The 25,107-nt window shown below is 38.6% G+C and overlaps 2 protein-coding genes across 3 annotated transcripts in view; one reads left to right on the forward strand and one right to left on the reverse strand.

Moving 5' to 3' along the window:
* On the forward strand, positions 1–16,046 carry plpp1a (phospholipid phosphatase 1a). Of its 2 annotated transcripts, none has more exons than XM_028025499.1 (6): positions 1–248; positions 6,034–6,188; positions 9,524–9,804; positions 12,029–12,086; positions 14,096–14,272; positions 15,054–16,046. In XM_028025499.1, the coding sequence occupies exons 1-6, from the start codon at positions 191–193 to the stop codon at positions 15,168–15,170; spliced, it is 846 nt and encodes a 281-aa protein (XP_027881300.1). In that variant the 5' UTR covers positions 1–190; the 3' UTR covers positions 15,171–16,046. The 2 variants fall into 2 exon arrangements, with proteins under 2 accessions (XP_027881300.1, XP_027881301.1); XM_028025500.1 differs by lacking the exon at positions 6,034–6,188 and adding an exon at positions 7,812–7,963 and having other exon boundaries at positions 23–248.
* The window catches only part of mtrex (Mtr4 exosome RNA helicase), a 17,332-nt gene continuing 8,098 nt past the window's right edge, over positions 15,874–25,107 (reverse strand). Inside the window, exons 14-27 of the mRNA XM_028025496.1 lie at positions 24,974–25,075; positions 23,761–23,886; positions 23,236–23,386; positions 22,930–23,102; positions 22,773–22,841; positions 22,073–22,198; positions 21,877–21,987; positions 21,607–21,795; positions 18,635–18,798; positions 17,980–18,085; positions 17,495–17,551; positions 17,251–17,413; positions 16,731–16,835; positions 15,874–16,263 (exon numbers count right to left, since the gene is read on the reverse strand). Of these exons, the coding sequence (XP_027881297.1) occupies positions 16,211–16,263; positions 16,731–16,835; positions 17,251–17,413; positions 17,495–17,551; positions 17,980–18,085; positions 18,635–18,798; positions 21,607–21,795; positions 21,877–21,987; positions 22,073–22,198; positions 22,773–22,841; positions 22,930–23,102; positions 23,236–23,386; positions 23,761–23,886; positions 24,974–25,075 (1,695 nt within the window). The 3' untranslated portion in view covers positions 15,874–16,210. The remainder of the gene's footprint in view (positions 16,264–16,730; positions 16,836–17,250; positions 17,414–17,494; positions 17,552–17,979; positions 18,086–18,634; positions 18,799–21,606; positions 21,796–21,876; positions 21,988–22,072; positions 22,199–22,772; positions 22,842–22,929; positions 23,103–23,235; positions 23,387–23,760; positions 23,887–24,973; positions 25,076–25,107) is intronic.

Here is a 25,107-nt window from a genome sequence, read left to right on the forward strand (position 1 = left end):
GCTGCCGCGGGTTCCTTTTTTTTTTTTTTTTTTTTAAATCTTTACTGACCGAGTGAAAAACAACGACAGCCGGAGCAGTAGGAGTAACTGCGTTGCGAGGAGGAGCATCCACCTTTGAGGGCTATTAAAGCGCAGCAGAGGCAGCAGACGGAGAGACGGGGACTCTGCGCCCAGACGGAGAGGAGTCAACATGTTTGAGACCAAAGGAATCCCTTTTGTCCTGCTCGATTTAGTCTGTCTAATTCTAGGTATGTGTTTAAACATTTCATTCACTGTTGTGGGCCATTTGTTGTCCTGTTAATGATATAAGCTGATTTGTGTGTGTGGCTTTAATCCTTCTTTTGGAGCAGCTCACTATCTTGTGAAGGGAGTGGTGAATGTCCAGGACAGTGATTATATATAAGCCACTTAAATGACATGTTTATATCCTCTATTATATATATTTTTTGTGTTGCAAAAGGTCTTTGAGCTTGTTAGGTGCTTGCAAACTTGTAACAACTGCTCATGTTTTTTTTTTTTGTTTTTTTTTTGACTGTATAATATTTAGACGCAGTCTGGGCCGGCCCAAGGTATTAGTAAACTTTGCGCATAATTGGAGACACAGTCAGCTGCTAACCTGAGAAGAAAGAACTTGAATTTACACAATACGACATGTCTACAAATGCGCAAATTGTACATGTGTTAAGGCATGCTTGAAATTGTGAATAGCTTAAGCCAGTTTCCATCATACTGTTTCAATTTAGTTGTAATAGAAAGTGGCAGAGGGACGCAATCTTTTTGCTGCTGGACACCTCCTCCCTGTTGCTGCACAAAGCCAGTCAGCTGGCTGAAAAAGGGGCAAACAAACACTTAGAGTTATGCTGCCTTGTTTTGTTAAGGCAGCACTGTTTAAAACATGCAGTTAGAAAGAGGGATGTTTTTAATCAGCTGAGTGAATAGCCTAAAACTGCTCCTGTGTTTTAACTGTATGTATGGAAAAAAAGAGAAGAAAACAAAACAGAAGTTTGATATTATTGTGCTAGTTTTGAAAATGAGTTAATTAATTAGCTTATGTTTAAACATGTTTGTAAGTGTAATTATTGTATCTTTACTGAAGTTGATCACACCAGCTCATGTTTATATTATAGTCATAATTATTATATATATTTTTTATTTTAAAAGTCATTGTTTGCACTCTGTAAATGTTTTTTAAAAAAGTCAACGAGTATTTGATTTTACATCCTGGGTTCCTTTGACTCAACTCATTGACTCTGGCTAACAGAGGTAATGAGTGTCATGGCTAGTAGGCAAAACAAAAACTCATTTTTTGACTTTTTATAACGTAACATTGTTCACTTCCTTTGAGTCCGTAACATGTCGCTTATTGGGCTTTACGTTCTAAAAATAGCCTGAGTAGACACTCGAATGTAGATTTTTGCCTTTCTGCATTTTCTTAGAAAAAGCAACTCAAAACTGGGTCAGCTGCAGAATAACATTATCACCTGATCCAAAAATTCTTTGAATTCACTATTTACATAAACAACAACATGTATGCTGTTTTATAATTCTCACACATAAAAAGGAATGTGTTTAAGGAACTCTTACTTAACTTTAAGTAGTTTAAAGTTAATGATCAAAATAAAAAAAAGCACAAAAAATATAAAAGGAAGCCCAGTAGTTCTGTGATTGCTGGTGGCTTAACCGGAAGCTTCACCCAAATTAATTTCTGGTGAGGTTCTAGTTCAACCTCAGACTGGCCCTAATTACAATTATGCTTTATAGTTGAATGTTTCCATGAACTGACTTTTGAAGTCACAGTGGGAATTTCTGAGCCTCTGCAGTGCATGATTTCAAAGCGCTCACGTGAATTTCCTGACATTAAAAGAATGGGAAGCTTAGACGCTGTGATGAGTCATGTCTCTACCTTAGAGTGGAAAAGATCTTCACTCACCAAGCCATAAGGTTCCCGGCTTGGGGTTTTGCATGAGCACCTATGCAAATTATAATGTAGAAGCAGTGTCACACGGATCAAGACAAAAGTGCTGTGTTAGATTGTCAGTCAGGTTATTATATCTAGACTGAGGTGCTCATAGGACTGAACTGTCTCACTTTGTCAGAGTTAGATATTCTCTCTCTGGAGCTTCTATGTCTCCATCAATGACTGATTTGCCGTATTACTTTTATCACATAACACTCTTTATCTTGATTTGAAACTGTTTAGTTGTTTCTTAAGCTGATCAAAGACTAAACGTGGGAATAAGTTTCACATAGTATCACAACCTTGTCTAAAAATACCAAACTTTCATGGTATTCACACATTTTAAAAAAACAGATGGTATCAATATATATTTTTCCCTTCTGCAGCTGAAATAATATAACATGTATTACAAAACATTTTTTATGGCTGTGTATTTATTGATACACAGACACATGTTGAGGAAGAGGAAAAAGTGAGTGTGCTGCTAGTGACTGTTGGTGTGAGTCAGGTTTTTAATGGGCTTATGACAGTGATTAAAATATGTTGTAAATCACTGTTTAAACTCTGCTTCACTCAGAGGCAATGGGCTCAGACTTAAACTTGGTATCAATTAAAGCAGTGGGTGGTTTAAATCCTAATTTCAACAAATGACTACAGAGGTGAAAGGCTTTAGCAAAATCTAGAATAACTGTTTCCTAGTTGTAGAGCAGAATTTGATCCTTTTTTCGACGTTCTGCTGTTTACATGGTGGGCGAACACTGGAAGTCTAATGTAGATATTAAGTGGTTATCTTGTGGGGGTACTGGCTGTGTTAGAACATGTAGCTCTAGTAAAGACATGTTGCTTTACTTGACTTTCAAAACAATGTCGCCCTAACATGAGATTGTTGGCTCATACTACAATGGCATCCAAATGTTGGCTTAAATCTTTTTTAATAAGAAAACACAAAAGAATCATTTTATTATTTTCTTTTTTAACCAGCTTACAAGTAAATGAAGCGTGCACCATTTAAATGAAAATATCAAAGCATTCAAACTTTCGTAAAAACATTTTTTGCAGATTTTGGGGATTCGATTGTTTTCTATTTGCATGATTTAGAAAAAAAAACCGTTGAACTTTTTTTTTGCTGCTTTTAAGGCCACTTGTTTTGGTATCTAACTAAAAATTATTTAGGCTGTACAAACGGTATACAGACATGATTTCAGCTGAAGAAGTTATTAAAACCATGATCCAACCAGTCTAGGCCTACAGGGCAATGAAGCTTAGACTTTCAAATTTGACCCAAAGTTGATCTGCCACAAAGTCATTGAACATCCTTCCAGTAAAATGAGCACCGAGTGAGAGCCAAGCCAGCTGTCTGAGCTGAACCCTGTCTGCTAATTGGATTCGTCTTCCAAGTAAACGAGATTATTAAATTATAACTGGGATCTTTGAGAATTTGTCTTGAGATTGGGGCTGGAGTCTGCGGTCACACTGCACCTCATGGGTATTTAATGAGCAAATTATAAGAATGCAGAGGGACAAGACAGAGCTCTATATTTATTCTATCCCTGGTAGAGACGGGTAAAAGGCCTCGAAATGAATTTATCTTATACTGTAGTAACGTAATCACACACAACTGATTTTTATTTAATCATATTATAACTCAAAATAAGGTCACCTTAGCTATGCAGATGATGCACATCTCTACATGAAGATCTCACCAAATGACTATGAATCAGTTCAAGCGTTGAACAGATGTTAAAAACAAATCAATGCATGGTTGTACTATACCTTTCTCAAGCTGAATAAATGGAGGAGGGGCAGTCAAGAATAAGATAAGATAAATCTTTATTGTCATTGTCACAAGAACAATGAAATTCAAAGGGTGCCATCAGTCAGTGCACATGCCCAAAAACAAAAAATAACTGTTTCACTATTCACACACAACGCAAGAATCAACATACTGGCAACCCCCCCCCAACAAAAAAACCCCCACTAAATAAGAACAGCCACATTCCCACATACATCATTTATGATGATTAATGGTTGTTTTTGATTGCATTTAGTTTTGTTATTGAGTTATTGAGAATGAGCTCACAATCTCACCTATTGCAACTGAAAACTGCAAAACAAAGTTCCTTTAAATCACGGTTTAAACCCACCTGTTAAGAGTTGCCTTCATAAAATAATAAACTAATTTTAGTCCGTATTCCAACTTTTTATTACCATACTTGCCTTGCTTAATTATATCCTCTTACCCTTCAATATAAACATGATGTCACACAGAGACCTGTTTGTTTAAGTGACTCTTTAAAATCGTAAAGATAAGAGAATATGCTATGCAAGTAAGGCAGATGTGCTTATAAATGTCTTTACTGCGGGTGCAAATAATTTGTAGTAAATGTTTCACAGAGAAGACTGCTTGTCCCGTTTGAGTCTACATTGCTAAAATAATGTTCTTAATGTAGCTACTCTAGAAGGAAGTAAACCAGTGAGAAAGGATGTCCGGTAACTCCTGAGTTGTGAGACTAAACTAACTGTTTAAACTATTATTAGTTGTAACTTGTCAGTTGTGACTCAGGCCTTGGAGCATTTCTGTGCCGCCGGGTTTTAATGTCTCCAGCTGTTGCAGCCGTCACAGCTTCGCAGGGTGCAGCAGCAGTAGAATAGTTTCAGAGATTCAGCTGCATCTTCATGTGATGTGTTTTCTGTGTTCTCTTGCCGGCGGCTTGCTTGTTAATGTGGGCCGCAGCTCAACAATTGACTTGGTTTCCGCTTGAATGAGGGGAACGACTCTTTCTTGCAGCACAATGGGTTAAACAGGCCAAACAGCCAGAGAGATGACAGCAGCATTCCCCACAGACTTTGCACTGTCGAAACCAGTTAGCATAACCTTTTTATCTTTATGGTATTCTATGTGTAGGGAGTGTTAAGTCATGCCCGTCGTTCTTTCCACAATAAACAAAAATGTCTGTTATTTTAAAAAAAAAAGGAAAGCTTAAAGGAAGTGGATCTGTGTGGTTTTTGGCATTGGGTTTGTGATTTTCCTGTTTCCCTAAAACGCTGCTGAGTATCCGATTGACCGCATTAATGTACATTTTTGTAATTTCAGACTTTAAAGACTTTTCTTTTTATCAGGAATGAATCTACTGAAGAAACGAGATGGAATTGAACGATCTATTGGTTTTGGATTTCCAACACCCGAAAACGTTTCTCCTTCTGTTACATAAACAGTTCCCACCTCTCTAGAGGACATAATCAAGCTCTGTAGTTAATGTTAATCCACTTTCTAATGTGTATTGGGGGTTTTTGGCATTAAATTCTGCCTGAAATCAGTTTCTTAAAACCAACTGGTGTGGGAATAAAAGATGCTTTGTGGATTTTTAAACAGTTTGACACAATTTGAATTAAAACTACTAAAACTGTGTTTATAGAAACATCCATATTTCTTTCAGATTTTAAAAAAGTATGTGGGAATGGAGAAAATTATGTAATTTTTTTTCTTAAAATATGAGTACAATGTGCATTGGACCAAGCTGTTTATGCTTTTTTTAAGCTATAAGACAATCACAAATATTAGGTTACTAGAGAAATAGTTATTCAAATGTGTAAACCTAACACATTGCTGCAGCTATTTGCATTATTGCACTTGTTTTGATACTAATATCACTAGGGATGCACCAATTTGGGACGATATCTGATGTTAATATATCTGTTACGGCCGCTGATATTTACATATATCATATGTAACTCCCTTGATAATGTGAAAAACCGCTGTATCACTGCTGTATGCCAAAACAAATACCAAATACCTGTTCTTTGCTCCTTCCATAAAGCATTCACAAACTGCAACTAGAAGGAAATAAACATGGGTTGTTAATATCGGCCCAGTTTCTCTGATCAGATCAATACCAGTATGTGAAGAACTGGCTGACATGCCAACACCAATGTTATTGCATCCCTAAACAGCATTACTGGCTTTTATTTAGAAATAATCTCTACACTCTAATGACATTTTTTTTTTCTTTCAGATTTTATTTTGTAAACCTCTGACTTCTTCCCGTGTTAACTAGTCCCGATCTCTCCTTCCACAGGGGCTCTACCTCTGGCAATCTTTAACCTGGGTAAGATCCGCCCCTATCAAAGGGGCTTTTTCTGTAGCGACGACAGCATCAAGTACCCTTTCCACCCCAGCACAGTCACCTCCAAGGTGCTCTACTCTGTGGGGCTCTGCCTGCCCATAGGCTCTGTAAGTAGTAGAGTAACTCATGGCAGCCAGTCTCAGGGCTTGCATGTTGACTTGTCAAACACAAGCGTAACACACACGCGTCCAAGGAGTGCCGAGGCCGGTGCCTCAGGTAATACAGATGCGGCGGTTTTTCATCCACGCCCACAGTGAAAAGCTCTCATTTCGTTTCGTTAACGGCTACACTTCGTCCTGGTTTTGCAAGTCAAAATATCCACATTGAGAGAGGTTTGTCAGAGCGGACAAAGCTGCACATTAGCAAGCACTTAGCAGATACTGATGTTCAGTATGGATAAGTGGAGAAGGAGGATGTCCACTTAAAACATCAAATAAGGAAATAAAATGAAACTAACCTAAATAATCACTTAAGATGTTCAATTATTTGTTGAAGGGAAGCAAACAATCTCTGAATCTGAACATGGAGGACACCAACAGATTCCAGGCTTTACACATACGCTGTTATTTGATCTTTCCATGGCTGTTATTCAGTCTGACAGACATGCAGGCAGCTGGAATGCATCTCTGGACCACTTGGTTCTGGAGTCTATAATGGGAGCTGGAAGCATGCTGGTTACTTGTTAATATATGTACTAAGGTCTCATTTGTGTGTTGTTACCGTCTTGCTTCTTCAGGAATTTAAGGTTTTGACTGTATCCTGAAACCTTCTTACTCTCCAACTTAATTTGGCTCAACCTGTGCTTTTTAATTAAAAATGCACTAGATATTAAATCTCAATCTTTTGTAATATCACAATTGCAAAGGACTGCTTGGTTCCAAGATTTGCTAAGGTATTATATTTTAAGTACCATGCAGGCAAATTCTTCATGGCAATAGTATTTTTCATGCTTTTGAAAATACTTTAATTGACTTTATGTCCACAGAGGATCACACAAAGTGATTGAAAGAGAAAAGAAAGAAAAGAGTCAGAAAATGTGGGTTAATAGTGACCCAAACTATCATTGTTCATCTTCTACAGCTATTGGTATAAATTACTCTTGTGTAATATCACAGTGCCTTAACACTATGATATTGATGAGGGGTTAAAGAAACTTGGATCTCCATGATCAGTTCTTCCATACGCAGAGAGACCCAGAGGATTCCAGGCAGTCATGATTGTTTGGTCTGACGCCTGTTCGGAAACACAACCCCTGCTTCTCATAGGAGAATACAGCGGAGACCCCTGCTTCTCATATTAGAATACAGCGGAGACCCCTGCTTCTCATATTAGAATACAGCGGAGACCCCTGCTTCTCATAGGAGAATACAGCGGAGACCCCTGCTTCTCATAGGAGAATACAGCGGAGACCCCTGCTTCTCATAGGAGAATACAGCGGAGATGCTCTTGGCAGTGATGATTTGTAACCTCACGAGAAATGCATCTTTATTTATCTTTTGATTGTGTTTTGGACTAACCTCCACTCTTCACTAACATGTGACTATCTTTTAACCATTAACAATGTTCCTGAAAAGCTGGGCAAGACGCTTCCTGCAGGAGGTTGCTTCATTTTCTGGGACCCTCTCATCAGACTGCAGTGTTTGGCATTACAAAGGGTGTTGCATGATGGGAATTTGTCCGGACATCCTCGTAACTCGTATTTTCTTTTTCTCTCATTGCTTTTCTGCCAGCGGGACTCCCATTTGCAATACTCAATTTGCTGCACAGGCCTTTCCGCCGAGGCTTTTTCTGTAATGACGATACGATCAAGTACCCCTATAAAGAGGACACCATTTCATATCAGTTGTTAGGAGCTGTTATGATTCCCTGCACAATACTCATTGTAAGTGTTTTGTTTTTTACCTGTTAACAGTTCCCCTCTGTGCCTTTTTTAACAGCTCTTCCTGCCCTTTGATTATTCCTCCTTTACACGTTGGTTGAGCTTCTTTGTGTTTCTGCTAAAATAATTTCTCTACATTGCATGTGTGTCCTAATTCGCTAACAGAAAACGCTTTTAATCAAGCTTGTTTAAAAACAGTGATATTTTTAATGCTTAAAGATGACACAGAAAGAGGTACGCATAGATTTTAAGATGGATGCATCCTAAATAAAAAAAGGCAGATGGGGAAGATCACTTTAAATCTGAGAGCTAATTTTGTTCTATTGTAGACATTGTAGAAAGAAAGTCAAAATAATATCCAAAATAATAGCAACACATCAATTCAGCTGCGGTTTGTGCTGTTCCGGGGTCAGTATTAAGCGGAACGGCTCACCAGGTCGGGTGTTATTTTAAGCCTTGTTGTTGGCCTCTTATCTGTCAGGTTTTCGTAAAGCACAGTCGCTGCTGTCTCTTTCAAGTTCAACCACAGAAACGTGTAAGCCACATCCTCCCCCAAGGCAATTGGCACCCCTTAAAATACCAAATATTTTTATTGCTGCAGCATGTTCTCACGCACAGACGCACACAAAATAAAAAATGCACCCTAGAGAAAAAGATCCCACCTAAGGAAATAACATTTTATTTGAAAGAAAATACCCAGCACCACATGATGCTATAAAATAAATGAGAACTATTTTTATTAAGCTATAACTCACTTTTTAAAGTTAAACAGCGCATCAAGAAATGTTTAATTATCCATTCATAATTTCATCTTATCCTATTGTATCAATGTGACACACAAGTCCGTTTTTGTAGATTGGAAAGACAGGAAAACATGTTGTTCAATTGCACTAAGAAAAAAAAGATCTCCAAAGTGTGAAGAATTGTTGCCGTCTTTGTGTGTGACTGTGTTAAACATGGCTGATTTTTCTTACTCATCTCCCGCAGGGGTGCCAATTGTTAAATATACTGCACTATAAGCCAATTAGCTTTGAGAAAAAGATAACAAAATAATATGTTTGTTAAGTGGACATCTTCCTGGGATAAATATTCTAATTTTTTTTTTATCTGCAATGCGGAGAAACTGACCTATAGTGTCTATGCATTATATCTTCTCCAGTTGGTGTAGCAAACAGGAAAACCAAAAGCAGCGGCTCTGGTTCTAGCCAAAGTTAACAACAAATACAAAACAAAACTTTTTTAGTTTACTTAAAACAAGAAGGCGGCAAAAGATATTTTGACTTTGAAACTTCGTCAGTATGCTCAGCTGTAATGTTCTTTGCTTGTTTTTTTGTGCATAGGCGTGAAAAAAAAATCTCCTTTTCTAGTTCTTGATCAAAAAATACCAATTCTTTCAGTAATGCAAAATCAAAAACATCAGTGATTTTAACAACTTCGTGACAAATATTTACAAGATGCAACATTCTTTTTTTTGCTCTTTCTTAAAATGTGATTTTACTTCTTTTCACTTTTTGGCATTTCTTTTAAGCTAAACTCTAACTTATTCCTCTCTTTCCTTTCCAGATGGTCTTTGGCGAGTGCCTTTTAGTTTATTTAAAGCGCATCGAATCCAAATCAACGTTCGGCAACTATGTTGCCTGTGTTTACAAAGCCATCGGTACCTTCGTCTTTGGTGCCGGCATGAGTCAGTCTCTGACGGACATCGCAAAGTATTCGATCGGCCGGCTCAGGCCGCACTTCCTTGATGTGTGCAAACCGGACTGGAAACTCATCAACTGCACAGCAGGTGTATACATCGAAAACTTCAACTGCACTGGAGATCCGAAGGTGGTCAACGAAGGCAGGTATGTATCTGATCAAAATACATCAGCCTTCAGATCTCTTAACTTTTTATTTGCTGGATGATGTACAGTGACATCAAAAAGCAGGTTGTTTCTAAAAGAGGAAGTGTGTTTTAGAAAGTCCTAATGTCAAACCAGTTTAGATTAGAGAAAGAGGAAAAACATCGGCCAAAATGTACCGGCTGTATAAAGAATTTAATGAGTTTTGGAAAAAAAAAAAATGCTCTCCTCATTGTATATTTTAAACTGAGCCAGAATATTCATAATGGAGGGGAAAGATACAACTAGCAGATCTACAAGTTACTGAAAATAAAAGTTATATTTTCCTCCTCTTGTTCCTTCCTTGTTCAGGTAAATGTGATGACTACAAGGCTTTACTTGCAGCTTCATGTCTAAAATCATTCAGAGGATAACCTGGTTTTCTTTCTTGCCTAAGTAATTTGAAAATTGGACTCTGAAGGAGTAAAATCAAAATCCAGATTACAGCCTTGTGCTGTAATCTGTTTTGGAAGTACAAAAAGAAAAGGTTACGCGGACACATTGTCAACCATCTAGGCATAATAAACCAAAATAGGTTGAGCAGTATGTGCTAAACGTATAAAACAAGTGGGGAAAAAATGAGCTGAATTCACTCAGATCTGCGATGTTGGAATATTTTAATCAAAATTTTATTTAAAAAAAACTGTCAATTATCAGAATTATTGTTAGTAAAATAAATGTAAAATGAAAATAGGATCCATTTTTAAAAAGCTATAAGCAGATGACAAGGTGGAAACCAGTTGGAATATGATGAATACGAAAACTGATGGTTGTACTGATGGCACAGGAATGTAAAGCTTGTTTTTATGAAGCTTTTCCGTGTCTGTTATCTGCTCAGAGCAGCGGGAAGAACGTTGGGAGGAGAGGATTTCCTCTCCTCATTCTAATGTAGATGAAACCACAGAGGACTGCTGAGGGTGGAGAGTTTATTCTGGGATGCGAAGAAAATTCTGTCCTTTATAGCCGAGCAGCCTTTGTACTTTCCAGGTTTCTCCTTTGTTTCTTAAACTTTTTTTTGTCCTTTAGCTGCTTTTCCATGTGCCCACTGGTTTTCCTCCCAGTTTTCCTCGTCACCTAGGGTAACTCTACAAGGGTGCGGCGCATATTTGTTGCTGTTTTTCCCTATCAGCAGTCTGTTTGTTCTTTTTTTAAATGTAGTGTGACGGCAGTGCAAGAGAGGGATCCACTGATTGAAGAGCAGATATCCGGTGCTTTTAAGATTAATGTTGGGACACAGATTTCCAGCTGCTTCATCTGGGTGTTTAGGACGGCCTGCCAGACACTAATAGGCCCAATAAAGTGCAGCAGAACAAGAAAGAGGGCTGGCCAGGGTGGCCTGCTCAGCCTCATCTTACAGTAACATGACTCTTGATCTACCAGGAAAAACAGATCCTCTGGTCTTGGATGGCACAGACATTTGTTTGCAAGGTGCATCACAGGAGGAAACCTATCTCTTCTTGGAGCACAATGACTAAGCACATTCTTTCTGAGGATGTACAAATTAGCAGTAAAATGGACATGTCACTGTTGATGACACTGCTTTGTTATAGTGTCTGATAAGTATGCATTTTGGAAAATGTTCAGTTTTCTCACAATTAATGTGTGGTTTGAATTTTTCTTTAGCTCCCTTTGTTTTTGGTAAGAATGCATGGAGACCTTGATGACACCAAATGCAGAGCAGTCTTTCAAGAAAAGGTTTCATATTTGTAAGAAAAATGGAAATAAAATATTCCAGAAATAAAATAGTTTTACATTAATCTTTGAGATAAAATGGTTTCAAGATTTTCCCGGTGGATAGCCTCAGTTTGCTCCATGCAGGAGCGACAGCAGAATGCCGAACTTTCACTCATTTTTCCGTCCTTTTGAGTTATGAGCTGAACGTCGTCTCTTGAGTTTTCTTTAAATGTAGGTTTCTTATTGGGTTGAGCACCGGGCTCAGTCTGCATCACACACACAGCTGTGAAATGACATCAACTGTGTTTCAAACAGGAAGTAACAAAGGCAGAGGGGACAGTTAGGAAGAGCAGCTCCATGTAACCTCAACATCCCCCCTCAGTTATCATTTCTCCGAAATGTTTACGAACAAAAGCCCGCTGCAGCAATGCATGTTTGCACAGCCTCTCATTTGCTTGAACAGATTAGACACACTGTCCCAGTTTTGAGTCATGCTTCTGTCTTTCTGTTGCAGACTGTCCTTCTATTCTGGCCACTCGTCGTTCTCCATGTACTGCATGCTGTTCCTCGCTGTAAGTACCTCCAACCAGCTGCACGCTAAGCAGAAATCCCTTGGATATGTTTTTAATAAATTTCTCTAATTTATGATTTCAATATTAAAACTTTAAGCAAAATCCAGGATTCACTTGGAACAACCAGATACAGTTTACATCACCTCAATCAGTCACAGCTCAGTTTGACGTTTAGTTGTCAGTTGTTATGGATCAAAATAAATTGCAGATAAAGAAATCAGAACATGGCATGTTTAGTTGAGTTCAAATGGAAATATTTGCATTTTGTGGGAAGGTTTATCTGGAATATTTTCAAGATAACATATCTTTACCTCCCACTAAACATGCTGATTTATGTTTTATTTTAAAGATGGCAAAAAAAAAACAAGACCGACACAATAAGCCCTCTGTGTTCAGCATAAAGACCAGGAACAATTTAGTGCTACTGAAAGTGAGACTTAGGGATGGTGAAGCTTTTATAATGACTGTTAAATTTGACTGTAGTTGAACTGACAAGATCTTCATTGTTTAGTTAATAATGTGGTTCTCCTACTTCTTGATTTAATCTAAAGGGAATGTCCCTAACAGACTCCTTAAGAGTTATGAGACATTAAGCATCTATTCCAGTTTTCAGAGTTTTTGTTGGTAGACAGGTATAAGTAATAATAATAATAATAATAATAATAAACAATTAATCCTATATGCTATTATGGTGCTTGTATTTGCTTTGGAAAAAAGTCTCATCTGTATTAGAATTTGGAAAACATGGAATTTGATCCAATATGTTTTTTTGGGGGAAAGGTTTTTTAATATATTTACATTTTAGAGAAGAATACGGATTATTTTCATGTATTTAATAAAGTGCTCATTGGTTTTATCATTCTTGGATCCACTCTGGACTTTAGAGCCATTTTGTGGCCCTAATTTAAGGAGCTTTATAGTTTTATTCTTCAATAAAACATCTTATCTTTAATATATCAATTGTACAGTCGCTGCTTTTGAGAGAAGGTAAGACTCTGACTGCTTATTAGTACTTCCAATAACCCCGGTTAGGAAAACAAAAATCTCCATCCAGACACTAAGTTAATTATGTAGATAAAACGTTTTTTCTGAATTTAGTTGTTAGCTTAAAGTTCAGCACTGCAGTACAGACTGGGATCAACATTAAACTTTGAACCCTCCTTTATTTTTAAGCTGTGGACTAGGTGTTCCCTGCTATTTAAAGGAATTTCATAAAAATGTTGTTAGGATCCAGTCAGCTTCTACACAAGACAAACAGGATCTATTATTTGGTGTCTGCATTGAGTTTTGTGACATTTACAGGCAAGTTGAGTCTGATGTTTCTGTTTATGGTCTTGCTGTAGTTTCACCCAAATATGGCAGGTGCTGATATGTATTTACATTTAAGCCACAATGTCTAAAGATCACATTCCTGTACCTTATGAACAGTCTCAGTAGCACCCTGCTGTGATTGTCCAGAGCTGGTTTTACTGCCAAGCCCTGATAAACTTTATGAGCTGCTGATTCATTCAATACTTTCAGATATAAATAGACCTGGGGACAAAGTCTCAGCATTAACGCAATAAGCTCCTTTCTCCTTTGTGGGGTGGAAGCTCACTTATGGAACGCACTAGCCTTTGGTCAGCATTTACATTAGTAAGATGTAGCAGGAAGAAACACCACAACGCAGATCTGGACAAAGGTTAAACTTTGTGTCCTCGACACAAAATCGTTTGAGAGCGAGCCTGAGACGACACAAGTTATCCAACTCCTCTGGTTTATAATTGGATTAAACATGTCTGTTAGGCAAGAGATTATTCTGCTGTAGAAGATATGTGGCAATTATTACATTTAGTAAGATTCATTTTTCATATAACTACTGATTATGTCAGTGACCTTCATTTCTTTCTTTTTTGTAACAAAAAGGTCACACCGACATGTCTGTAGCCATTCATTTCCTCTACAGAAGTCAAGTTTGGCTTGTTAGTGTTGTCTGTAACAAACATGAATCACTGCTCTGTGTTCCACAGCTCTACCTGCAGGCGCGGCTTCAGGTCCAGTGGGCGCGGCTGCTCAGACCAACCCTCCAGTTCTTCCTGATCGCTGCCTCGGTGTACACCGGCCTGTCAAGGGTTTCCGATTACAAACATCACTGGAGCGACGTGCTGACAGGGCTGCTGCAGGGCGCAGTCATGGCTCTGCTGGTGGTACGTGCTGCGATCATCTAGTCATTAAATATTTCATCTCCAGCTGCATTTAAGTTGTCTTCCAATTGTATTCACACTTTTAATTTGGAGATTTAATGCCATAAATATGCAAAGTAGTGGATGAGGAGGAGGAGTTATTTTATTTTAGAGTAAAATATTCTGAATTTCTCAATGAAAACCTGTTAGAAGCTTTAAAAGACACGAGACTAGGGCAGAGGTTCACCTTTGGATTGGATAACAACCCCCACCATGCAGCAGGAGCTGCAGTTTAGATCAGTGTTTAGAATGGTCCAGTCAAAGTTCAGTCGTAAATCCAATTTAAAACCTGTAGCAAGACCTAAAACCTGCTGTTCAGATGCTCTGCATGAAATCTAACTGGACATGAACAAATTAGAAAAATAAAAAATGTTGAGGTAAAGACTTACAAGACTTGCTGTGCAAACTCCTTTTGAAAATAATTTTCAATTATTTTGAAAACCATTATTTTTTTTTTAATAGGTTTTATTTGATAGTTAATTGACAGGGAGGTGGGTAATTAGAGAAGGGGGAAGACATGCAGCAAAGGTCGTCAGGCCGGGAGTCGAACCTGCGACAGCCGCGTCGAGGACTAAGGCCTCCTTATGTGGGTTGTGCTTAACCCCTTCGCCACCACAGCACATCCTGAAAACCATTATTTCATCTCCATGTCAAAATCACACACAAGTCTGTGGTCCATGTGACAAAATGTAGATATGAAAAGTTCTGCATTGTATAAACTTTTTTTTATTTCCGATTCCTGCAGGTCTTCTTCATATCAGACTTTTTCAAAACAACAGAGTGCCGTAAAGAGACGGACATCCCTCACACAACGCTGCAGGAGACCCCCACAAACGGGAATCACTTTGAGAGTCCCAACTAAGCTAAGTGGAGCTACGCTAAGAGTCCTCTCCTTCCAACGCACACCCAGAATTCCAGCTTCGAAGCCTTTAATCCTGAGCAAATCCCCCATTCAATACACTGCATGGACGTTTAGTTTGAACTACCTGATTATTCCTCAAGTTATCTGAACTCTCAAAACCACACATGGCCTCTTTGAATTTCACACTTTAGGGTATTTCATGCTTGTCTGCCAGTGCTCCGTGTGAAAGATTGTGAAAAGTATCCAGCTGTAGATCACAAGCTGAAGATTGAAAAATGAGGTGGATCTATTAGTGTGAACAACTGAAGCGGAGGGAAAACTGCATGCACCAAAAGGATCTGACCACTGCCTTGAGGGAGGGCGTGTTGGAAACCTGTGAATGTAATCCTGCTTAGTGCTTTTCCTGAACTGCAGTCAGCATGCTCATGGATCTGATTTAGGGTCAGTTTTATGTCTCCAGTAGTGAATGAAGGAAAAGGGTTAACAGAGGATGAAGCTGACCCTAAGCCAGAGAACAGCGCTGTTGCACATCCAGACTGCTGCTGTCTAACCTGATATCATAAACCAAGTGTTTGTTTTGTGGCTTTGGGTTAGCGTGATGCACAGCTGACTGCTGAGTCCTGTGTTGCCTTGTACTGGACTGCTGTGGCTGCTATTACAGCTCCCTGTGGATCTTATGTAAAACAAATACAGAACAATGTGCTTTTGTATAATCTGTATGCAAACAAATCACCATACAGACTTTTTATTGAAAAGACAAAACAATGTTATAATTATGTACAAATGTCTAAAATAAGGAAAAATAAAGCCATCTAACTCACAAACATTAACTCAAATGATGTGTTTGATGTATGAATTCAATAAAAACTTGAATGTACAATGTTTTCTGACCAATAAGATGCCTCCAATTCAAAATAAATCTTTAATCAAGATGTAATGGAGAAAACAAAATGGAGTGGAAGTAAATTTTTATGAAAGTTGTTAGGATAACTTTGGGTAGGACCGATTCAGGGTTGAAGTCATAAAGTCGCATCTTGTGTCTATAAATAGAGACTGGCAGCGAAAACTATGTCTCTCTTAATCTTTGTGATGCCTGCAAACAGAAGTGACAACATTTTACAATTATTCACAGGTTCTGTTGCACATTGTTTTATTCTAACTTTCAGTCATGGCAACATGCAAGTTAAATATATAACTGCATCATTACATTTACATATTTTAGCAGGGATTTCTGTTTTTAAATAAAAGCATTCACATCAGTTTTAAATACAAGTAGATGTTGGCATACTCTACATCTCAAATCCTATAATGCCTATATGAATAGCTTTTTAAATTTTACTCATCAACAAAGAGATGAAAATATTTGCACCACAAGTACAAGTAGTAAAAGATTTTTTTTAACAAAGTGGAATGTTTTCAGACCTCTCCTCTCCCCCCAAAAAAGAAAAAAATTAAGATCAATCATGGTTTTTAAACCTGAACGGCTAAATTCTTACACCCATTTGATCTGTTTTCAGTGAAAATGTAACCAATTTAAGTGAACTGCTCTGTATTTCTTACCTTCTGCAAACTTGTTCTCCAGTTCAGTGTTACCGATGGCTTTGGCTGCAGAGCACATCTGTCGCAGCACCTCCTCCAGGCGGCGCATGCAGCGAATGATGCTTCCTGCAGAAAAACAAATGCTCTGAGTTTTGGAGACATTTACACAGAAAGAAAAACACCCAAGAGTTCATTTTAAAGTTAAATTAACAGAGCTGATTGGATAATCGCAGAAATTTCTCATTTCTCTGTGGGTTGCCAGAACACACACACACACACACACACACACACACACAAGAGTTTATCGAATCCTCCCTCGGGTTTCTCAACCCAGATTCATATTTCTTATTATGGTACCATCCCATATTTTACTCATGAGATCACTTCTGGGAAAACTTTGGATGGGGAATTAAACCGCACAATAAATCGATTTTATTTTTTTCTTTACCCCCCAAAAAGGGAGCATTAAAAGAAAGAAAGAAAATGTAAGAACGCAGTGGGAGAAACGTTGGATACGGTTAAAAACCTGCCAGGAACAAACCTTCAAAGACGTCCGTCATCTTGCAGATCTGAGCAAACGTGGCCCCGTTGGCCCAGGCGAACACCACATCCATCAAGTGAGGTTTGAACTGGTTTAGGTAAGTCTCCTCATCAACCTCCAGCTTGGCGTCTGCAGACACTTTGGCAATGCGCTTTGCACACTCCTGAAAGCAGCAACAGCGGTGTTCACATCTCCATTAAAGCTAGAATTATCTTCCAGCCGTTCGTGCGTCATAAAGTCCCACCTGCATTTGTCTGAGTGGCGCAGCCAGCTGCTCGGTTAGCTTTGGCATCTCGTTGGCCTGCAGGCCGGAATGATCAGAGAGCAAAACAAACAAAATGTGCTGCTGTTTAGACCTTATATGAGCCTGACTGAGGAGACGCTGATAACACAGTGAAGCCTGAAAACTGGGATTATTTAAATAACTATTTCCCGACATTGGATCCAAGCTTTAGTGATGGTTATTTTGACAAGTTGGATGAAGTCTGCAGGATAAGAGCCAGAGAGAAAGAAAAAAAAAAGCTCTGCTGAAAAATCTGATGCTGGACCAACTCTGCTTCATTAGACAGGACAAACAAATCAACCTCTAGTTTGTTATGCTTGCAGAGCAGTAAAACAGGCCAAGAATGCAACCTGATCTGGACTTGGTTGGAATGGGATTCAGATTGTGTCAGGAGTGTTAGTACAGAGTAAGAGGAATTGTGCGAGTTTCTGTGCGTCTGTTCATACGTTCTCCTGGAAGACAAAGCAGGACAGGAGAGCGGTGGCTTGTTCCACCGTCAGGTCGTTGAAGAGGCCATTAAACACCATCTCTGTCAGCAGGAGCTCATCGGCGCTGCACAGGTTAACACACACCGTTAGCACTTTGTAGAACACTATCGTTTTATTGTTTTTATTAAAGAGAGGCAGAGAGGAAATGTGCAGAGTTACAACAACAAAAAAAGCTGTTCTCACAGTAACTTTAGTTAGAAACTCAGATCTTAAAATTTAAAACATGAGGATCCAGAGTTGACCACAAACATAGGGTTGTGGTCAAACCGCACTCTTACAAATGTGTTTAAAACATTAAAATATAACTACTTCAACGGGGAGTTCCAACGAAAACAAATTAAAAATGAATCACTCAATGGATATTTTCATATAAATCTGCAGCACCAGCTATTTGGTTTCTTGTAGCTGAAGGTAAGCTGCCATGTTCAACATTCTCTTAATGGCTTGAAATACTTGACTAAAATTACGCTACATAACTAATGATTATAAAAAGTAGCAAAATACATTCACAGCTGCACACAGAGAAGTGAAATTTGTTTTCTGCTCTAAAGTGAGCAGTTCAAAAGTGGAAACTGCTACAAACAGCTACAACTAGTTTGGAAATTCCTCCTACCTGCTGATTTCACAGGCAACCCTGCCTTTCATCTCGATGACATCAGAGGGGCTGGCGAAGCCGAGTCTTCGGAGGACTCTCTTTCGGCACTTCAGCTCGTCCATCTGCAGGACGGTGCGAGCTTTCTTTAGCTCCCGTTTGGCGGTTCGAACCTCGGCTGCGATCTACAGCACACATATAAAAAAAACAAACAAACAAAAAAAACGTTTCGTTTTAAAGAGTGATTTGAGAGCAAATTGAGATCTACCAGTGCAAACAAAAACACAGTATGGCCTTTTAAAAGCCATGTAATTTTTCTACCATCTGTTTTGTGAGATCATCTGAAGCAGTACATTAACTGCAATAGTGATTAAAGGAAGGAATAAGGAAATTATAACACGATAAGTACATATCTTGCAGCACCAATAATTTTTTACCCCTTTTCAAAGCCACTCCAAGCCAAAGATGCAAGACTGCACATTTATCAGCAACGTCTCTTTAGGCGAGACGTTACCAGATATTGCTTCATTTAACTGAACTTGCAGATCTGTGTGTTGCTGAGAAATTGTTTCAAGAGCACAAATTATTATTATTTTTTTTTTTACCCCTCCAGGGGTCTTTTTGTGGGTTCTAGTGTCCCTTATATGACAGTGGGCTGACAGGAAACGGGGAAGGAGAGGGGGGAAGACATGTGGCAAATATCGTCGGGTCCGGGAGTCGAACCCGCGACGGCCGCGTCGAGGACTCAAGGCCTCCAAATACGGGTCGCGCTAACCACTACGCCACCACGGAACGCCCTCAAGAGCACAAATTCAACATATTCAAGTGTTTCTGCTCCCAGTGAATACCGCCACCTTCCAGAAACCAGGCTACATGTGAAAATGGTTTTATAGCTTCGGTGAGTCATGAATTCAAATGAAAGACTTCTTTGTCGGTTATGCTGCAGCTCATAAGGTTGGACAGCTTTATGTTTTACTAAACATATTAGGTAAGCAAATAAGGTAAGTGCTGTGGTTTTAGTTAAAACTGGATCTGAAATGAAAGAATATCTGAAGCACAGGTTGCTCTGCTCAGGGGATTGCTACTAGATGTGGTCGATGTGTTACTGCAGAGACCAAACATACTAACACCAGTTTATTATACAACTTTATTTTATGATGCAACAGCAATATGTCAAACTTGTTGCAAACTATGCATCAGGTTTGTCTCATCAGACCAGTAGAACCTGTCTGTTTTGTGTCTCATAACACAAACCGTTTAAAAGAGGAATTACCCAAACCTTACATTAGGTTTCACCAACTTTTAAAGACTGCTATGAATAAAATTTAAGACCTATGTATTTCCACCGAAACGAACAAACTTTGTCCAGCCTACTGGTGATAAATTTGAACTTAAACTAGCTAGGAAGGTATGTTAGCAGTGAGTTACCGGTAGCTTCAACCATTACGAGTCACACACACAGTGAAGATGTCTGAGTGCGACTCAAACTTTTGCCAGACAGAAAAGTCCAGCGAGAACAAAAATGTACAAAATTATATAGTCCTGCCAAGACAACATTTAAGACCTGTGATTAACATGTCTTTATTAAGTTGGGCATGTTAAAGCCCAACTTAATAAAAAAATCATAATTAAAGACATTTTAGGACTCTAATTACAGAAACATTTAAAACTTTTTAAGGGTGTGTGCTCCGAAAGTAGGAAGAAGAAATGTGATTTTACATCATCTTATTCTGATGAGACGGTTAACCTGGTAAGTCAAAGATTCCCATCAAATCCCATGGATGAAATGTGGTCAACACATGACCCTTATTCTGTTTAATGTCTTCAGTTGAATTTATATGAATTTTATTTTTATGATGCATAATATCTTCTGTCCATCTGCTCCTATTTTAAGGACTACTACCCTGGCATCCCCTTGGATTCCACACTCCATCCACCTGCTTTCCTCTCAAAAAATTGTACCAAGAATTTCACTTTCTTTCTGTCACCACATGTAACTTAAAAACCCTCGCTTTCTGATATGCCACCAGAAAGCGAGGGTTTTTAACACTGGAACTGGGAGATATTTTAAATATACAAATTTATAAACATCAACTCAAAACAAAAAGTAAAACAAAAAAAAAGAAGTCAATCAAAACCATAAATAAAATGTATTATGGAGTTTCTATTGACAAAATTGCCCTTCAAAAAATATTAATTATCAGAAAAGACATAATTGAGCTCAGTTTAAATCAGCATGCAATTAACTGCTTATTATGATAGACTTAGACTTATATAATTTCTGATCAAAGAACACTTTTAAAATCAGTAGGAACTTTATTGCTGCGAGTGGTGCGGCACAGTGGCAGAGAGGACATCTTCCAGTCCCTCTGAAATTAAACCTGATAGTATGTACTATGAAAAAACCAGATAAGTTTTAAGGTGCTATTAAAACATAATTACATCTATCTGTAATAAATCAACCGCCTGTTACAGCTGCAGTGTAGCTTCTAACTTGATGTTTCTATTTCTATTTTTTCCTCTTTATTTCTGTCAAATCCCCACAGAACACAATTCCTCGTTTTGTTCTGTGATGCTGGGAATGATTTGTTTTTTTACTGCATGGGACTTGGCGGTCTGAAACATCAATTGTGCTGGTTTAGTGCAGGAAAACACCACAGAGGAGATAAAGAGATGTGGCAAAATAAAAATAAAAAGTTCAGTTTATGTAATGAGGCTGATTTTATGTGACCTTTGACAGCAGATATTGGGATATTGCTGCTTTCTTCCTGCGTTTGTAAAAAAGAAAAAAAAAATAGCAATAATAAAAGGTTATTGGCTATTTTTAACTACAATTGCATTGTCTAAATAAATAAGTACGCATTTTATTAAAATAGCAGCAAGCTCCATCCATTGTTTTATTGTTTGACTCAGTAAAGTCTGACTACGAGACTTTACTATGAGCAAGAAAATCATATCAGATTTAACTTGTTTGCACACAAACACATTCTTACCTGTGCTTTCCTCTCACACAGGGAGTAGACGGATTCTAAGTTGGGGTCGCTGTGGAGTGTGTGTGTGTACATCCGGTGTTCGAAGGCCTCCACCTTCTGAATGACCTTCTTCAGGCCAGGGTCTTTGATGCCCATATCGTCGATGGGGTCAAGTAAAGGAACACCGTCCGGGAACCGCTTCTGCACCTCCTGAAGAATAAGAGGAAAGAAAACATTTGGATGAAGATTTTTGTTAAAGAAATTTTAATTTTTTAGATATGAAACCTGTACCTGTATGGACTTGAGCATGAGCTGTCTGTTGTCAAAAGGCCTGAGATCTTTAGGGATGTAAAGACGAACTGAGCTGATCGAAGTGAGCAGGTGGAGCATCACTGGAACCACCTGGGTAGAAAAACAGATTAAAATGTGAGCAGAAAACGTGATAGACACAGTTCAGTGTGTGTGTGTGTGTGTTAGTTTCACCAACCTGCATCTCTCCGGTCTCCCCTGGAACAGCAGGCTTGGCCGCTTCAGTTGCAGAGTTTTTTACACTTTCTTTACTACAATGAAGCAAAACCTCGACTACGTACAGCGGCTCAGCGGCTCCATAGACCTAAAGCATGAAAATCACGTCAGTCACAGCAACATTTAACTATAGACTGGAAGCAAATTCATACTTTTGATTTCTTCACATTCTCAAATTATAACCAGGCTTTGAAGTATTTTGTTGAGATTTCCGGTGACAGATTACACAAAATAGTGCGTAGTTCTGAACGAGAAGAAAAAGAATAAAGGGTTTCCTTTTTTCTCAAAAAAAAACAAAATCTAAAAAGTTTAGTTTACATTAGCATTTAGGTCATTTTTTTCTGTTTCTTAGGATTTTATTTCTTGGTATCAAACTGCCTTGAGAAATCATGCAATTAATAAATAAAGTCCAGTTCAGGGAAAATATGGAAAGGTTGAAAGAAGGGAAGTAGGTTGCAGTTGATGTAAAGATAGATAAAGAAAGAAAACCTTAGGGAGATACAAAAAAATTGAGACTGGAGAGAAAGGTCTCTCAGGATAAAATCTTCAAATAAGCCAGATGTTCAATAGAAAGGCTTTAATTAAAGCTTTTTCACCATTATGCACAGTTTTGACCACTAAATTCCCAACACCAGCATTAGTGGCAGTAAAGTCTGGCTTACCTTTGTGTTTGTTTTCTTGCTAAAGTTTACAACCACTCCCCAGCCAAAGTCAGTATCCTCATTTTTCACCTGTGGCATAAGTACAGGAAGTTTGGTCTTTAATAAAATGCAGGAGTCTGGAAATATTCCCAGAATGTGAACGGGTAAAAAGACGCACCTTCACGAGTCGGCCCGGCTGGAGGAAGGGCAGGCAATATTTGGGCTTGTGGATGAATTCTTGTATCTCTTTACCCAGCTTAGCCAGCTGCTGCCTGATCTTAAAGTATGTAATAACACTCTCCTCGTTAGGAATCTCAATGGTGTGATACTGCTCCTCTAATTTCTTAATTTCTGCAAAATAAAAAAAATGGAAGCAGCAATCTCATTAGATTTGCTACAACATTACCCAAAGCGGTGTTTGCCAACCAGTTTTTTTTTTCTAATTAAGTCTGGCATATGTAGAAATAATAAACAGGATGCTGACTCTCAACGACGCCGGGCAAAGCCCTGTAGTGCTGAAACTGGTAGAAGGACTTCTCCAACATGTACTCTGGGTTGATCTCTTCTACACGCAGCAGGTTGAGCACCATGTTGTAGGTCAGGTGGAAGGCACTGTTCAAAGGGTCTGCTGAGCCCTGCAAAGCACGACGACAACAGAAATGTTGGGTACAGCAGAAAACAGATAGGATAAACCGTAAGAGGTTTACATCCAAGTACGCTGAAGTTGCTCACTCCAATTTAAAAACTTGAGAGATTTTGTAACTGCAGCAACATTTCACAGCCTCTAATATCAGGCTATGTGGTTCAAAAGGCACACAGCTGTACTGTATATTTATAGCAACATGCATATAAACGTGTCAAATCAAAGACAGACAATCAAGACTCTGGGTTCTCTGTGAGAACGTTGCCAAGTTATGACAGCACACCAAATGGCCTGATTATCCTTAATGCGATCGGTTTAGTCGGCCATAATACGATCAAAGATTTATAGCATTCAGATTTACTGTACCTTCAGTAGCTGTTTGCCCACAGCTGGACTCATCTTCTCATCCACCATAAAAATAACTATTCCTCTGTCATCCATTCCTCTCCTGCCAGCACGCCCCGACATCTGGATGTACTCACCTGATGTTATCTGGAAGAATAGGAAAAAGGTTTGTTAGGATGAAGTCTGCCCCAATATCTGCAGAACATTAGTTGTTTTTCCATTAACCATATAATTGCACAAATTGGAATTACAAAAATAAATTAGCTTAATGGAAAAAGGACAATTTTGGAAGAAAAAAGAAAACAACTTTTTTGATAGTTTTAGTGCTAGGGATTTAGCAAATAGAAATTTTTTTTAGTAATTCTAACTGACCTAAATCCAAGGTCAGACAGAATTAAGAAAATTTTATTCTGATTTAACTTCAGACAGCAAGAAAAAAATGTGTCCATCTTCTTATTAGGTGTATAAAAATATCTGGTTTCAACTCTAAATAGTATTTTCCAAACTCTAAGTTGCACTATATTACCAAACTGTGCAGCTTAAATTTCAGGAGCTGCCAAGGATTAAATACAGAAATCAAGAACTTGCCAAACATTGAAGACACCTAATTGAAATTCAAGCATCCGTACAAACCCTGTGTTTTGCAACCAAAATAAAAGGACTCCATGTTGACATGATCACATCTTCCGATCAACTGTGCCACAGTAACAGAGTGTGATTTTCACCACAGCATGAATCAGGAAGAGTGTTTTGAAGTGCCTGCGTGGAGCTTTGGCACCATCAGAGGCACCAGATGTTCTTCATGAAGTACTTGGATTGGAGGGATGTTTCCCTCTCACTCTCTTCAATCCTCGCCGTGTTTGTGTGTGCATGTCTGCAGCTTCACACACGGCCCCCAGCTCTTATAAACAATACGTGGCTGTTTATGTGGCAAAGATAGCGGCTCTGTTTGAAGACCTTATAAAGACTTCAGAGCGACAGGCTGTGTAAAAGTGAACACTAAGCACAAGCCAGAGGTCTTTTAAAGGGACAGCCATGTTTATAGGATGATTTATTTTACTGTAGATACACATAGGTGGGTTGCTTTTTGAGTCAAACTTCTCCAAAGACATTACCTGCTTCCAATCACCTTCTTGACTATCTACAAAAATCTACTGCAGAAATTGTGACAACTGATCAATCCCTTTGAAAGAAACAGTTTTTATAATAGTCAAGTTGCCGTGAGAGTTCTTACAAAGCGGTGGTTCTTGCCATCAAACTTGCGTGCGCTGGTGAAGAGAACGGTCCGAGCTGGCATGTTAATACCCATGGCGAAGGTCTCTGTAGCAAATAAGGCCTGGAATGAGATGACAAATCATTACCATTGTG

Source organism: Xiphophorus couchianus, chromosome 8 (assembly GCF_001444195.1).
Source record: "Xiphophorus couchianus chromosome 8, X_couchianus-1.0, whole genome shotgun sequence".
NCBI lineage: Eukaryota > Metazoa > Chordata > Actinopteri > Cyprinodontiformes > Poeciliidae > Xiphophorus > Xiphophorus couchianus.